Source organism: Coregonus clupeaformis, chromosome 4, assembly GCF_020615455.1.
Source record: "Coregonus clupeaformis isolate EN_2021a chromosome 4, ASM2061545v1, whole genome shotgun sequence".
NCBI lineage: Eukaryota > Metazoa > Chordata > Actinopteri > Salmoniformes > Salmonidae > Coregonus > Coregonus clupeaformis.
The window spans coordinates 19,682,950-19,695,665 of record NC_059195.1 but is presented as its reverse complement, the minus strand read 5'-3'; the positions used below and the strand labels follow the sequence as shown (position 1 = coordinate 19,695,665).

Below are 12,716 nucleotides of genomic sequence, written 5' to 3'. Positions count from 1 at the left end.
AGAGCAAGCGAGAGCGAGAGCGAGAGAGCGAGAGAGCGAGAGAGAGAGAGAGAGAGAGAGAGAGAGAGAGAGAGAGAGAGAGAGAGAGAGGGAGAGAGAGAGAGGAGTGGAACATCACAGAAATAGGACCGATATAGATACAGGTCTATCTTCTGTCTTGTCTCATACTGTTGTATCAGGAACAGAGAGAGAGAGGAACAGGTTTACATCACAAACATGACATGGTTATATCAGTAAATCTATTCAATTCATGTTTAAAATGAGCCTTTATCTATCAAGGTCGATTACGAAGAGTATCCCCTCTGTCACCATAGCAACCCAGGGACACTGTTCTAAAGACTTATACACTGAACTCACTGTTACTGTCAGACTGATATTATATGATCTACAGGACTGTTACTGTCAGACTGATATTATATGATCTACAGGACTGTTACTGTCAGACTGATATTATATGATCTACAGGACTGTTACTGTCAGACTGATATTATATGATCTACAGGACCGTTACTGTCAGACTGATATTATATGATCTACAGGACCGTTACTGTCAGACTGATATTATATGATCTACAGGACCGTTACTGTCAGACTGATATTATATGATCTACAGGACTGTTACTGTCAGACTGATATTATATGATCTACAGGACCGTTACTGTCAGACTGATATTATATGATCTACAGGACTGTTACTGTCAGACTGATATTATATGATCTACAGGACCGTTACTGTCAGACTGATATTATATGATCTACAGGACTGTTACTGTCAGACTGATATTATATGATCTACAGGACTGTTACTGTCAGACTGATATGATCTACAGGACTGAACTCACTGTTACTGCTACCACTCACAGCACTGATCCAGCTTGCTATTAAAGCAGCCAGACATGGTGCAGTACAGTCAGTCAGTCCCTGTGGTTTCTATTAACAGCCAGCCAGCCGGGAGGCTGCAGTGGTGTGACAGGCACCTTTGGTGAAGAGGAGGCACACATCAAATCAGCCAGCACTCCATCCCAGACACACACACACACACACACACACACACACACACCGCAGCATACAGAGCTCTCATTAGAAGACCATCAGACTGGGTCAGCCACTCCATTTCCATGAGGGCCATAGTCATGTAGGCACAGTAGTATAGCCATTTTGGATGTGAAAGGTTCAGTCCTCACCTTGCCCAGAGCTTCCTTCAGCTGCTTCTCAGCCGTGGACTGTTTGATGTTCGCCTCACGCACCATCTTGTGAGCTTCCTGTAAGAAGGCACGAGACGTTAGACCCACAATGCACCACTCATCGCCCTGACCTCTAACCCCAACCGACTCCTCACACAATACTACACACAAAACAGAGAACCCAACAACCCAACACAAGCCAACCTGAGTCAGAGTCACAGAGAGCACCCAACACCCAGAGACAAGCAGGTTAGAGGCTTTACAAACTAACAAACAGAGCTTTGAAAACAGGAGAGAGAGGAGACAGAGAGAGAGACAGAGAGAGGAGACAGAGAGAGAAGAGACAGAGAGAGAGAGGAGATAAAGAGAGAGGAGGCAGACAGAGAGAGAGAGAGGAGAAAGAGGAGACAGGGAGAGGAGGCAGGGAGAGAGGAGACAGAGAGAGAGGAGACAGAGAGAGAGGAGACAGAGAGAGAGGAGACAGAGAGAGAGGAGACAGAGAGAGAGGAGACAAAGAGAGAGGAGGCAGAGAGAGAGGAGACAGAGAGAGGAGGCAGGGAGAGAGAGAGGATACAGACAGAGCGAGAGAGGAGACAGAGAGAGACGAGACAGAGAGAGAGGAGACAGAGAAAGAGAGAGGAGAAAGAGGAGACAGAGAGAGGAGACAGGGAGAGGAGGCAGGGAGAGAGAGAGGAGACTGAGACAGAGCGAGAGAGGAGACAAGAGAGAGAGAGAGGAGGCAGAGAGAGAGCGTGAGAGAGGAGGCAGAGAGAGAGGAGAAAGAGAGAGAGAGGAGACAGAGAGAGGAGGCAGGGAGAGAGAGAGAGAGAGGAGACAGACAGAGCGAGAGAGGAGACAGAGAGAGAGGAGACAGAGAGAGGAGGCAGGGAGAGGAGAAAGGGAGACAGAGAGAGGAGGCGGACAGAGCGAGAGAGGAGACAGGGAGAGGAGGCAGGGAGAAAGAGAGAGGAGACTGAGACAGAGCGAGAGAGGAGACAGAGAGAGAGAGAGGAGGCACAGAGAGAGCGAGGAGGGAAACTGTTAATCTAACTACGTAAGAGAAGGGAGGAGAGAAGCCAAACACTTTGATGACAAGGAGGGCAGTCTCAGTGTTTCTGGGGGGATGATTTAGCCGGTCGGACCAACCTCAAACAGGCTAGCAGTGAGCTCCTCCAGTTCCTGGCCCAGCTGATCCCTGACTTTAGAAAGCCTTTCACACTCCTCGTCTTTTAACTTAAGATCCTTTAGAAATGAAAAATGAAACGGAAAAACACGACACAAACAAAAAAAATGATGAACAAATGAATATAAATATAATGATGTCTTAATAATAATGACAAACAAAGGAAAATCAAATGTGCTTTATTTTAGCAGCCGGAATAAAATGAAACAAATCAAAATGTTGTGAAATGTAGCGTGACTTGGTGTGTGTGAATGTTGTAGGTGTGTGTAGACTTCTTATCACAGGCATGTATTGTAAACACACACACACACACACACACACACACACACACAGTTCAGTTGACAGCAGGCCAAGTTTCGATGTATGAAATCAAAAAGTTTATATTACCCTAATAATAATATATTACCCTGTACAGTAAATGTATTCCAGAGCAATACAATACTTGGTTAGTTACAAAACATGGACATACACTACCGGTCAAAAAGTTTTAGAATAGCTACTCATTCAAGGGTTTTTCTTTATTTTTACTATTTTCTACATTGTAGAATAATAGTGAAGACATCAAAACTATGAAATAACACATATGGAATCATGTAGTAACCAAAAAAGTGTTAAACAAATCAAAATATATTTTATATTTGAGATTCTTCAAATAGCCACCCTTTGCCTTGATGACAGCTTTGCACACTCTTGGCATTCTCTCAACCAGCTTCACTTGGAATGCTTTTCTAACAGTCTTGAAGGAGTTCCCACATACGCTGAGCACTTGTTGGCTGCTTTTCCTTCACTCTACGGTCCGATTCATCCCAAACCATCTCAATTTGGTTGAGGTCGGGGGATTGTGGAGGCTAGGTCGGGGGATTGTGGAGGCTAGGTCATCTGATGTAGCACTCCATCACTCTCCTTCTTGGTAAAAAAGCCCTTACACAGCCTGGAGGTGTGTCGGGACATTGTCCTGTTGAAAAACTAATGATAGTCCCAATAAGCCCAAACCAGATGGGATGGCGTATCGCTGCAGAATGCTGTGGTAGCCATGCTGGTTAAGTGTGCCTTGAATTCTAAAAAAATCACAGACAGTGTCACCAGCAAAGCACCCCCACACCATAACACCACCTCCTCCATGCTTTAAGGTGGGATATACACACGCGGAGATCATCCGTTCACCCACACCGTGTCTCACAAAGACAATGCGGTTGGAACCAAAAATCTCAAAATTTGGACTCCAGACCAACGGACAAATTTCTACCGGTCTAATGTCCATTGCTCGTGTTTCTTGGCCCAAGCAAGTCTCTTCTTCTTATTGGTGTCCTTTTAGTAGTGGTTTCTTTGCAGCAATTCGACCATGAATGCCTGATTCACACAGTCTCCTCTGAACAGTTGATGTTGAGATGTGTCTGTTACTTGAACTCTGTGAAGCATTTATTTGGGCTGCAATTTCTGAGGCTGGTAACTCTAATGAACTTATCCTCTGCAGCAGAGGTAACTCTGGGTCTTCCATTCCTGTGGCGGTCCTCATGAGAGCCAGTTTCATCATAGCGCTTGATGGTTTTTGCGACTGCACTTAAAGAAAAAGTTTCAAAGTTCATGAAATGTTCCGTATTGACTGACCTTCATGTCTTAAAGTAATGATGGACTGTCGTTTCTCTTTGCTTATTTGAGCTGTTCTTGCCATAATATGGACTTGGTCTTTTCCCAAATATGGCTCTCTTCTGTATACCCCCCAACCTTGTCACAACACAACTGATTGCCTCAAAGACATTAAGAATTAAAGAAATTCCACAAATTAACTTTTAAGAAGGCACACCTGTTAATTGAAATGCATTCCAGGTGACTACCTCATGAAGCAGGTTGAGCGAATGCCAAGAGTGTGCAAAGCTGTCATCAAGGCAAAGGGTGGCTATTTGAAGAATCTCAAATATAAAATATATTTTGATCTGTTAAAACATTTAACTTTTTTGGTTACTACATGATTCCATATGTGTTATTCCATAGTTTTGATGTCTTCACTATTACTCTACAATGTAGAAAATAGTAGAAATAAAGAAAAACCCTTGAATGAGTAGGTGTATCTAAAACTATTGACCGGTAGTGTATACTGTAGGTAAACTGGGTGTTGTCCATATATAAATATCTCTGTGTCCACTAGACCTGCAGCGTCTTGTCAGTAAACATACCATTATAGTGATCCTACGCCCACCAATACCCACATACCATTATAGTGATCCTACGCCCACCAATACCCACATACTGATGCAGTAGCGGATGTTCACACAGAAATTGCATGTGAAGAGCTACAGCCCAACAGGGGGCACACACACACACACACACACACACACACACACACACACACACACACACACACACACACACACACCGACACACACACACACACCGACACACACACACACCGACACACACACACACACAGGGTTTACTAGTCCTCTCCTGTGGCGAGGTGACACGTCTTGACACATTGTTAACACACCCAGTTGTTAAATAACACAGACAGCCTCAGCTTTCCAGGGCCTGACCAATACAACAGGACAGACACTAGAGGTATTCTACACCATGGTAAACAACAGGACAGATACTAGAGGTATTCTACACCATGGTAAACAACAGGACAGATACTAGAGGTATTCTACACCATGGTAAACAACAGGACAGATACTAGAGGTATTCTACACCATGGTAAACAACAGGACAGATACTAGAGGTATTCTACACCATGGTAAACAACAGGACAGATACTAGAGGTATTCTACACCATGGTAAACAACAGGACAGATACTAGAGGTATTCTACACCATGGTAAACAACAGGACAGATACTAGAGGTATTCTACACCATGGTAAACAACAGGACAGATACTAGAGGTATTCTACACCATGGTAAACAACAGGACATATACTAGAGGTATTCTACACCATGGTAAACAACAGGACATATACTAGAGGTATTCTACACCATGGTAAACAACAGGACAGATACTAGAGGTATTCTACACCATGGTAAACAACAGGACAGATACTAGAGGTATTCTACACCATGGTAAACAACAGGACATATACTAGAGGTATTCTACACCATGGTAAACAACAGGACAGATACTAGAGGTATTCTACACCATGGTAAACAACAGGACAGATACTAGAGGTATTCTACACCATGGTAAACAACAGGACAGACACTAGAGGTATTCTACACCATGGTAAACAACAGGACAGATACTAGAGGTATTCTACACCATGGTAAACAACAGGACAGATACTAGAGGTATTCTACACCATGGTAAACAACAGGACAGATACTAGAGGTATTCTACACCATGGTAAACAACAGGACAGATACTAGAGGTATTCTACACCATGGTAAACAACAGGACAGACACTAGAGGTATTCTACACCATGGTAAACAACAGGACAGATACTAGAGGTATTCTACACCATGGTAAACAACAGGACAGATACTAGAGGTATTCTACACCATGGTAAACAACAGGACATATACTAGAGGTATTCTACACCATGGTAAACAACAGGACAGATACTAGAGGTATTCTACACCATGGTAAACAACAACAACAAGCAGAGGCCTCTCAACAAGCATCTGGAAGGATAAACTCCCACTCCTTTGGCTTGGCTGGCTGGGGCCTTTTTATTGTGACTGGTTTTCAATGGCTCAGATTAGTAGTGGGAGCTGGCTTATGGCATACACACACGTCTGGACGGGGCTCCCTCTCTCTCATCAAACACAAGGTCATTGTCATGCCGACAGAGGCAGAAGGTTGAGAGTAGTAGTAGTAGTTGAGAGTAGTGATCAAAGGAGGAAGTGGAGGGAGAAGGTAGATAGTAGTTCTCTCTCTCTCTCTCCCTCCCTCCCTCCCTCCCTCCCCCCCTCCCTCCCTCCCTCCCTCCCTCCCTCCCTCCCTCGGAAATGTATGTTAACATTGCCAAAGCAAGTGAAGTAGATAGTAAACAAAAGTTAAATAAACAATAAATATTAACAGTAAACATTACACTCTGAAGTTCCAAAAGAATAAAGACATTTCAAATGTCATATTATGTCTATATACAGTGTTGTAACAATGTGCAAATAGTTAAAGTACAAATGGGAAAATAAATAAACATAAATATGGGTTGTATTTACAATGGTGTTTGTTCTTCACTGGTTGCCCTTTTCTTGTGGCAACAGGTCACAAATCTTGCTGCTGTGATGGCACACTGTGGTTTTTCACCCAGTAGATATGGGAGTTTATCAAAATTGGGTTTGTTTTTTAATTCTATGTGGATCGCTGTAATCTGAGGGAAATATGTGTCTCTAATATGGTCATACATTTGGCAGGAGGTTAGGAAGTGCAGCTCAGTTTCCACCTCATTTTGTGGGCAGTGTGCACATAGCCTGTCTTCTCTTGAGAGCCAGGTCTGCCTACGGCGGCCTTTCTCAATAGCAAGGCTATGCTCACTGAGTCTGTACATAGTCAAAGTTTCCTTAAGTTTGGGTCAGTCACAGTGGTCAGGTATTCTGCCACTGTGTACTCTCTGTTTAGAGCCAAATAGCATTCTAGTTTGCTCTGTTTTTTTGTTTGTTCTATCCAATGTGTCAAGTAATTCTCTTTTTGTATTCTCATGATTTGGTTGGGTCTAATTGTGTTGTTGTTGTTGTTGTCGTCCTGGGGCTCTGTGGGGTCTGTTTGTGTTTGTGAACAGAGCCCCAGGACCAGCTTACTTAGGGGACTCTTCTCCAAGTTCATCTCTCTGTAGGTGGCTTTGTTATGGAAGATTTGGGAATCACTTCCTTTTAAGTGGTTCTAGAATTTAACGGCTCTTTTCTGGATTTTGATAATTAGCGGGTATTGGCCTAATTCTGCTCTGCATGCATTATTTGGTGTTTTACGTTGTACAAGGAGGATATTTTTGCAGAATTCTGCATCTCTCTCTCTCTCGTCTTGCGTCTTTCTCTCTCTCTCTCCATCTCTCCATCTCTCACACATCCCTGCTCTGAGCAGCAGGACTGAGAGAGACAGAATGTGGGTGCAACTGGCAGCTGCGTCTCTCTCACACACACCATTTGATTTCAGAGATTTCTAAATCAGGCAGTGAGATGAGGCCTGTGGCCTGAACTCTGTCTGGCACACCAGTGTAGAGAGGGAGAGTTAGAATGCTTTAGAAGAAACACGCAGAGGTCAAAACAACAACAACAACAACGTTTGAAGCACAAGTGGATAATTGACACATGACAAAAACTCCTGTTTGTGGCTCTAATATGCTGCTCTGATTGAAGCTGAATGAAGAGGATGCATGAAGAGGCTGAATGGAGAGGCTGAATGGAGAGGCTGCATGAAGAGGCTGAATGAAGAGGCTGCATGGAGAGGCTGCATGAAGAGGCTGAATGGAGAGGCTGCATGAAGAGGATGCATGAAGAGGCTGAATGGAGAGGCTGCATGGAGAGGCTGCGTGAAGAGGCTGCATGAAGAGGCTGAATGGAGAGGCTGAATGGAGAGGCTGAATGAAGAGACTGAATGAAGAGACTGATAATAACATGGTAAAATGGAGAGGATCATCAGACTGAGCAAAGCACTGTTCCTGTAGAATCACTGGTCTACCAATCACCTGGCCTGCTCAGGCCCAACACGCCCACTCAGACTCTGGTTATGAGACAGTGGGAGTTCTCACTCATCAGAGTTGGCTGGAGAAAGCAGCATTCAGGAGCGTTGGGTTAGAAATAAACATTGGCAAGGGGCTTGTGGTGTAATTTCAGAGAACACAGGAGGAGATAACAACATGTTGTTCCCTGCCGCTGAATTCAACATGGCTGCTTTGATCGGAAGAGGAGGAGGAGAACCACACAATCCTTCTGCATGGAGTTCACTCCATTATCAACTAGAAGAGGCACACAGCCAGAGAGATACACATGACATGGGGACAGTGTGTGTGTGTGTGTGTGTTCTCTTACCCTCTGTGCCTTGGCTAGCTCCTCCTTCATTCTCTCATTGCCTTTCTCTCTGATCTCCATGACTGAGGGGCTGCGGAGGTGGGACAGGCTGTCATTGGTCAGACCCAGAGACTCCTCCCCTTCCTCTCCAGACAGGAACACCCCCTCTGCTGACTCCGCCTCTGACCGGGCGGGGGGTTCCAACCCCGGAACACTGCAAGGAATCATGGGTAAACTAATGTAAGCGTATAGGAGGGTTGACTGATTACTACAGGGATCAATCAGTCATCATTGAGCAGTACTATTGACTGTTAACTTAGTGTTGACAATGATCCAGCTATCATTACCTGGCTGGTCATTTTTAGCTGAGTTAGCATGTTTTTATGTATGAATTAGCATCCCAGTGGGCTAGCTATCAATAGTACGTTTTAAGTGTCAATGATCACCACCTAGTGGAACCCTTCACTTTTATGATTACATTGCCTGGTTAATACCAACTGCACTGTGTAAAGAGATCCTAGCAAAAATCTGGAATTCATTTCAAACAGTTTCACCCGCTAGGATTTGTGTTCGATCTTCAAGGTTTTTCTCTAGTATCTCTTCACATTGTGGTTGTCATGGGCCAGGTAACATCTCTTCAAACATTGTGGTTGTCATGGGCCAGGTAACATCTCTTCACATTGTGGTTGTCATGGGCCAGGTAACATCTCTTTACATTGTGGTTGTCATGGGCCAGGTAACATGTCTTTACATTGTGGTTGTCATGGGCCAGGTAACATCTCTTCACATTGTGGTTGTCATGGGCCAGGTAATATCTCTTTACATTGTGGTTGTCATGGACCAGGTAATATCTCTTTATATTGTGGTTGTCATGGGCCAGGTAACATCTCTTCACATTGTGGTTGTCATGGGCCAGGTAATATCTCTTTATATTGTGGTTGTCATGGGCCAGGTAATATCTCTTTATATTGTGGTTGTCATGGGCCAGGTAATGTAAGTGTTTCTCCAGGAGGGTTTCTTCATTACCTTCCATTGTGGGGCTCTGTGCTGCCCAGTAGCCTAGGGGCAGAGTAGATGGGCTGGGTGGGCAGCTGGTCGGCTCGCAGGGCGTTGGGGGGGCAGGAGCTGGAGCTGAGGGAGGGGGTACGGTACAGGGTACTGGAAGGGGCGCTGGGACATTGGGGTCTGGTGTCGGAGGTCAATCCGTGGAGGTCAGGGGTGGTGGGCGACGCCAAGTTGACCTCATGGAAGCCTTCAAGGGGTTCGCTGGCCATGGCCCTGCAGCTACAGTCATCATACACCTTCCTGAGGAGAGGAGAGGAGAGGAGAGGAGAGGAGAGGAGAGGAGAGGAGAGGAGAGGAGAGGAGAGGAGAGGAGAGGAGAGGAGAGGAGAGGAGAGGAGAGGAGAGGAGAGGAGAGGAGAGGAGAGGAGAGGAGAGGAGAGGAGAGGAGAGGAGAGGAGAGGAGAGGAGAGGAGAGGAGAGGAGAGGAGAGGAGAGGAGAGGAGAGGAGAGAACACATGATTAAAAAGAAACTCAAAAAGATTACTTTGTTTGGGTCAATCAGAGACATCCATTCTAGCCTGCATCCACACAGATCTAATTGTGCTGGGTAGATGAGACGATCCCTATTCAAATCAGAGTACCCACAGCAGGAATAGTATCAGTGTTTGAATAACAGGTGTGGACTGTGGAGTAGCTGGTTAAACATTGGTCTGTAGACTGTCTCCCGCTTCAGCCCCAGCAGAGACAGCAGACCGCCAGGCCACTGCTCCAGTCAGTGAGGGCTGAGATTAAATAGGTCATTCAGGGGAATGGGTACCGACAGTAACAGGCCAGTCTCTCTGAGAGGAAATCTAACGTGTGCCTGAGGAAGTTAGTGTTCACATTCAAACTGAAGGTTTAGCTAGCCTTCACAACTAAGAACCGATTCCACCGGATTATGCCAAACTGTTTCATTCGATAAACTGTTTCATTCATTCATTCATTCATTTAGCTGAATTGAAACCAACAGGTTTGAACCTACCATTATGATGAATGTGTGTGTATTTAAAAGCTGATGATCTGATTGTTTGTGTAGTGGTTCCTTCTCTTCAGTCAGGATAGCCTGAGTCCTCCAACACTGGGTTACTGCTGCAAGAGAAGACAAGAGAGGAAGAGAGAGTTAGCTACTGTTGGTGAGCTGAAATATTAGGAACAGCTTGGACAACAGCTTGGACAACAGCTTGGACAACAGCTTGGACAACAGCTTGGAGATCTTGCCAGGGTTAGTTAGATATAACCATATAACCCTTTACACTCGTACCCGTATACGGGTTGAAAATGGCAGATTTGGACACTAATAAGCAGTAGCTTTACAGGACCATGCTATACATGACGTCAGACCTCTGGCTCTGTGCTTCACAGCTCTGTATGAGTTTTGACTGACAGACGTTCTGAACTGGAGCACCACAACGTGACAAGAAATTGCCCCCCATCCCTCCCGGTAATTGGTCAACTTTTACACATTTGTTGTTGTCTGAGTGAGGGAAATGCTGTAAATTACGAGGACTCAATGTATTTTGAAAGATGAGACGTTGAGGATTGTAACAAATACCACTTTGATGACATACAAGGAAGCCAAACACCTGTGAGTCCAAATGTGCACTTCACATTTCCATTTCATAAAACTCATGTTACACAGTGTATTCAGACCCCTTGACTTTTTCCACATTTTGTTATGTTACAGCCTTATTCTAAAATGGATTGAATACAAAATATTCCTCAGCAATCTACACACAATACCCCATAATGACAAAGCGAAAACAGGTTTAAAAAAAAACAGAAATACCTTATTTACATAAGTATTCAGACCCTTTGCTATGAGACTCGAAATTGAGCTCAGATGCATCCTGTTTCCATTAATCATCCTTGAGATGTTTCGTCAACTTGATTGGAGTCCACCTGTGGTAAATTCAATTGATTGGACATGATTTGGAAAGGCACACACTTGTCTATATAAGGTCAGTTGACAGTGCATATCAGAGCAAAAACCAGGCCATGAGGTCGAAGGAATTGTCCGTAGAGCTCCGAGACAGGATTGTGTCGAGGCACAGATCTGGGGAAGGGTACCAAAAAATGTCTGCAGCATTGAAGGTCCCCAAGAACACAGTGGCCTCCATCATTCTGAAATGGAAGAAGTTTGGAACCACCAAGGCTCTTCCTAGAGCTGGCCGCCTGGCCAAACTGAGCAATCGGGGGAGCGGGGCCTTGGTCAGGGAGGTGACTAAGAACCTGATGGTCACTCTGACAGAGCTCTAGAGTTCCTCTGTGGAGATGGGAGAACCTTCCAGAGGGACAACCATCTCTGCAGCACTCCAGTAATCAGGCATTTATGGTAGAGTGGCCAGACAGAAGCCACTCCTCAGTAAAAGGCACATGAAAGTCCGCTTGGAGTTTGCCAAAAGGCACCTAAAGACTATCAGAACATGAAAAACAAAATTCCACCAAGATTCAACTCTTTGGCCTGAAAGCCAAGCGTCCCATCTGAAGGAAACCTGGCACCATCCCTCCCGTGAAGCATGTTGGTGGCAGCATCATGCTGTGGGGATGTTTTTCAGCGGCAGGGACTGGGAGACTAGTCAGGCTCGAGGGAAAGATGAACGGAGCAAAGTACAGATGAAAACCTGCTCCAGAGCGCTCAGGACCTCAGACTTGGGCGAAGGACCACCTTCCAACAGGACAGTGACCCTAAGCACACAGCCAAGACAACGCAGGAGTGGCTTCGGGACAAGTCTCTGAATGTCCTTGAGTGGCCCAGCCAGAGCCCAGACTTGAACCCGATTAAACATCTCTGGAAAGACCTGAAAGTAGCTGTGCAGCGACGCTCCCCATCCAACCTGACAGAGCTTGAGAGGATCTGCAGAGAAGAATGGGAGAAACTCCCCAAATACAGGTGTGCCAAGCTTGTAGCGTCATACCCAAGAAGACTCAAGGCTGTAATCACTGCCAAAGGTGCTTCAACAAAGTACTGAGTAAACGGTCTGAATACTTATGTAAATGTGATATTTCATTAGTTTTTTTGTTGTTCTGAAGACCTGTTCTTGGTCATTATGGGAGTATTGTGTGTAGATTGATGAGGGGGAAAAAAACAATTTAATCAATTTTAGAATAAGGCTGTAACCTAACAAAATGTGGAAAAATTCAAGGGGTCTGAATACTTTCCGAAGGCACTGTATACAGTGTCAATGTTTATGATTACTGTGTTTGATGTACAGTTCCAAGATGACATGGCGTCACACCCTGGGTGTCATTCTGAACAGAATGAGCCTGTGTTTGTTTATTGTGAAGAACATTTGCCCGCAGAACACGCAATTGAATGCACTCGTGACTCCTATGCACACCAAAGTTATGATCGGTTTCCCTGAATTGCCTT

The 12,716-nt window shown here is 44.9% G+C and overlaps 1 protein-coding gene across 7 annotated transcripts in view; it reads right to left on the bottom strand.

The window, feature by feature from the left end:
- The window catches only part of LOC121553503 (RAB3A interacting protein (rabin3)), a 49,053-nt gene that overhangs the window by 12,455 nt on the left and 23,882 nt on the right, over positions 1-12,716 (bottom strand). For 6 of the 7 annotated variants that reach the window (XM_041866668.2, XM_041866651.2, XM_041866688.2 and 3 more), the window contains exons 2-6: positions 10,329-10,435; positions 9,329-9,607; positions 8,324-8,516; positions 2,331-2,426; positions 1,185-1,262 (exon numbers count right to left, since the gene is read on the bottom strand). In XM_041866668.2, coding sequence (XP_041722602.1) covers positions 1,185-1,262; positions 2,331-2,426; positions 8,324-8,516; positions 9,329-9,576 — 615 coding nt within the window. In that variant the 5' untranslated portion in view covers positions 9,577-9,607; positions 10,329-10,435. The remainder of the gene's footprint in view (positions 1-1,184; positions 1,263-2,330; positions 2,427-8,323; positions 8,517-9,328; positions 9,608-10,328; positions 10,436-12,716) is intronic. The other variant, XM_041866705.2, reaches the window with a different exon arrangement.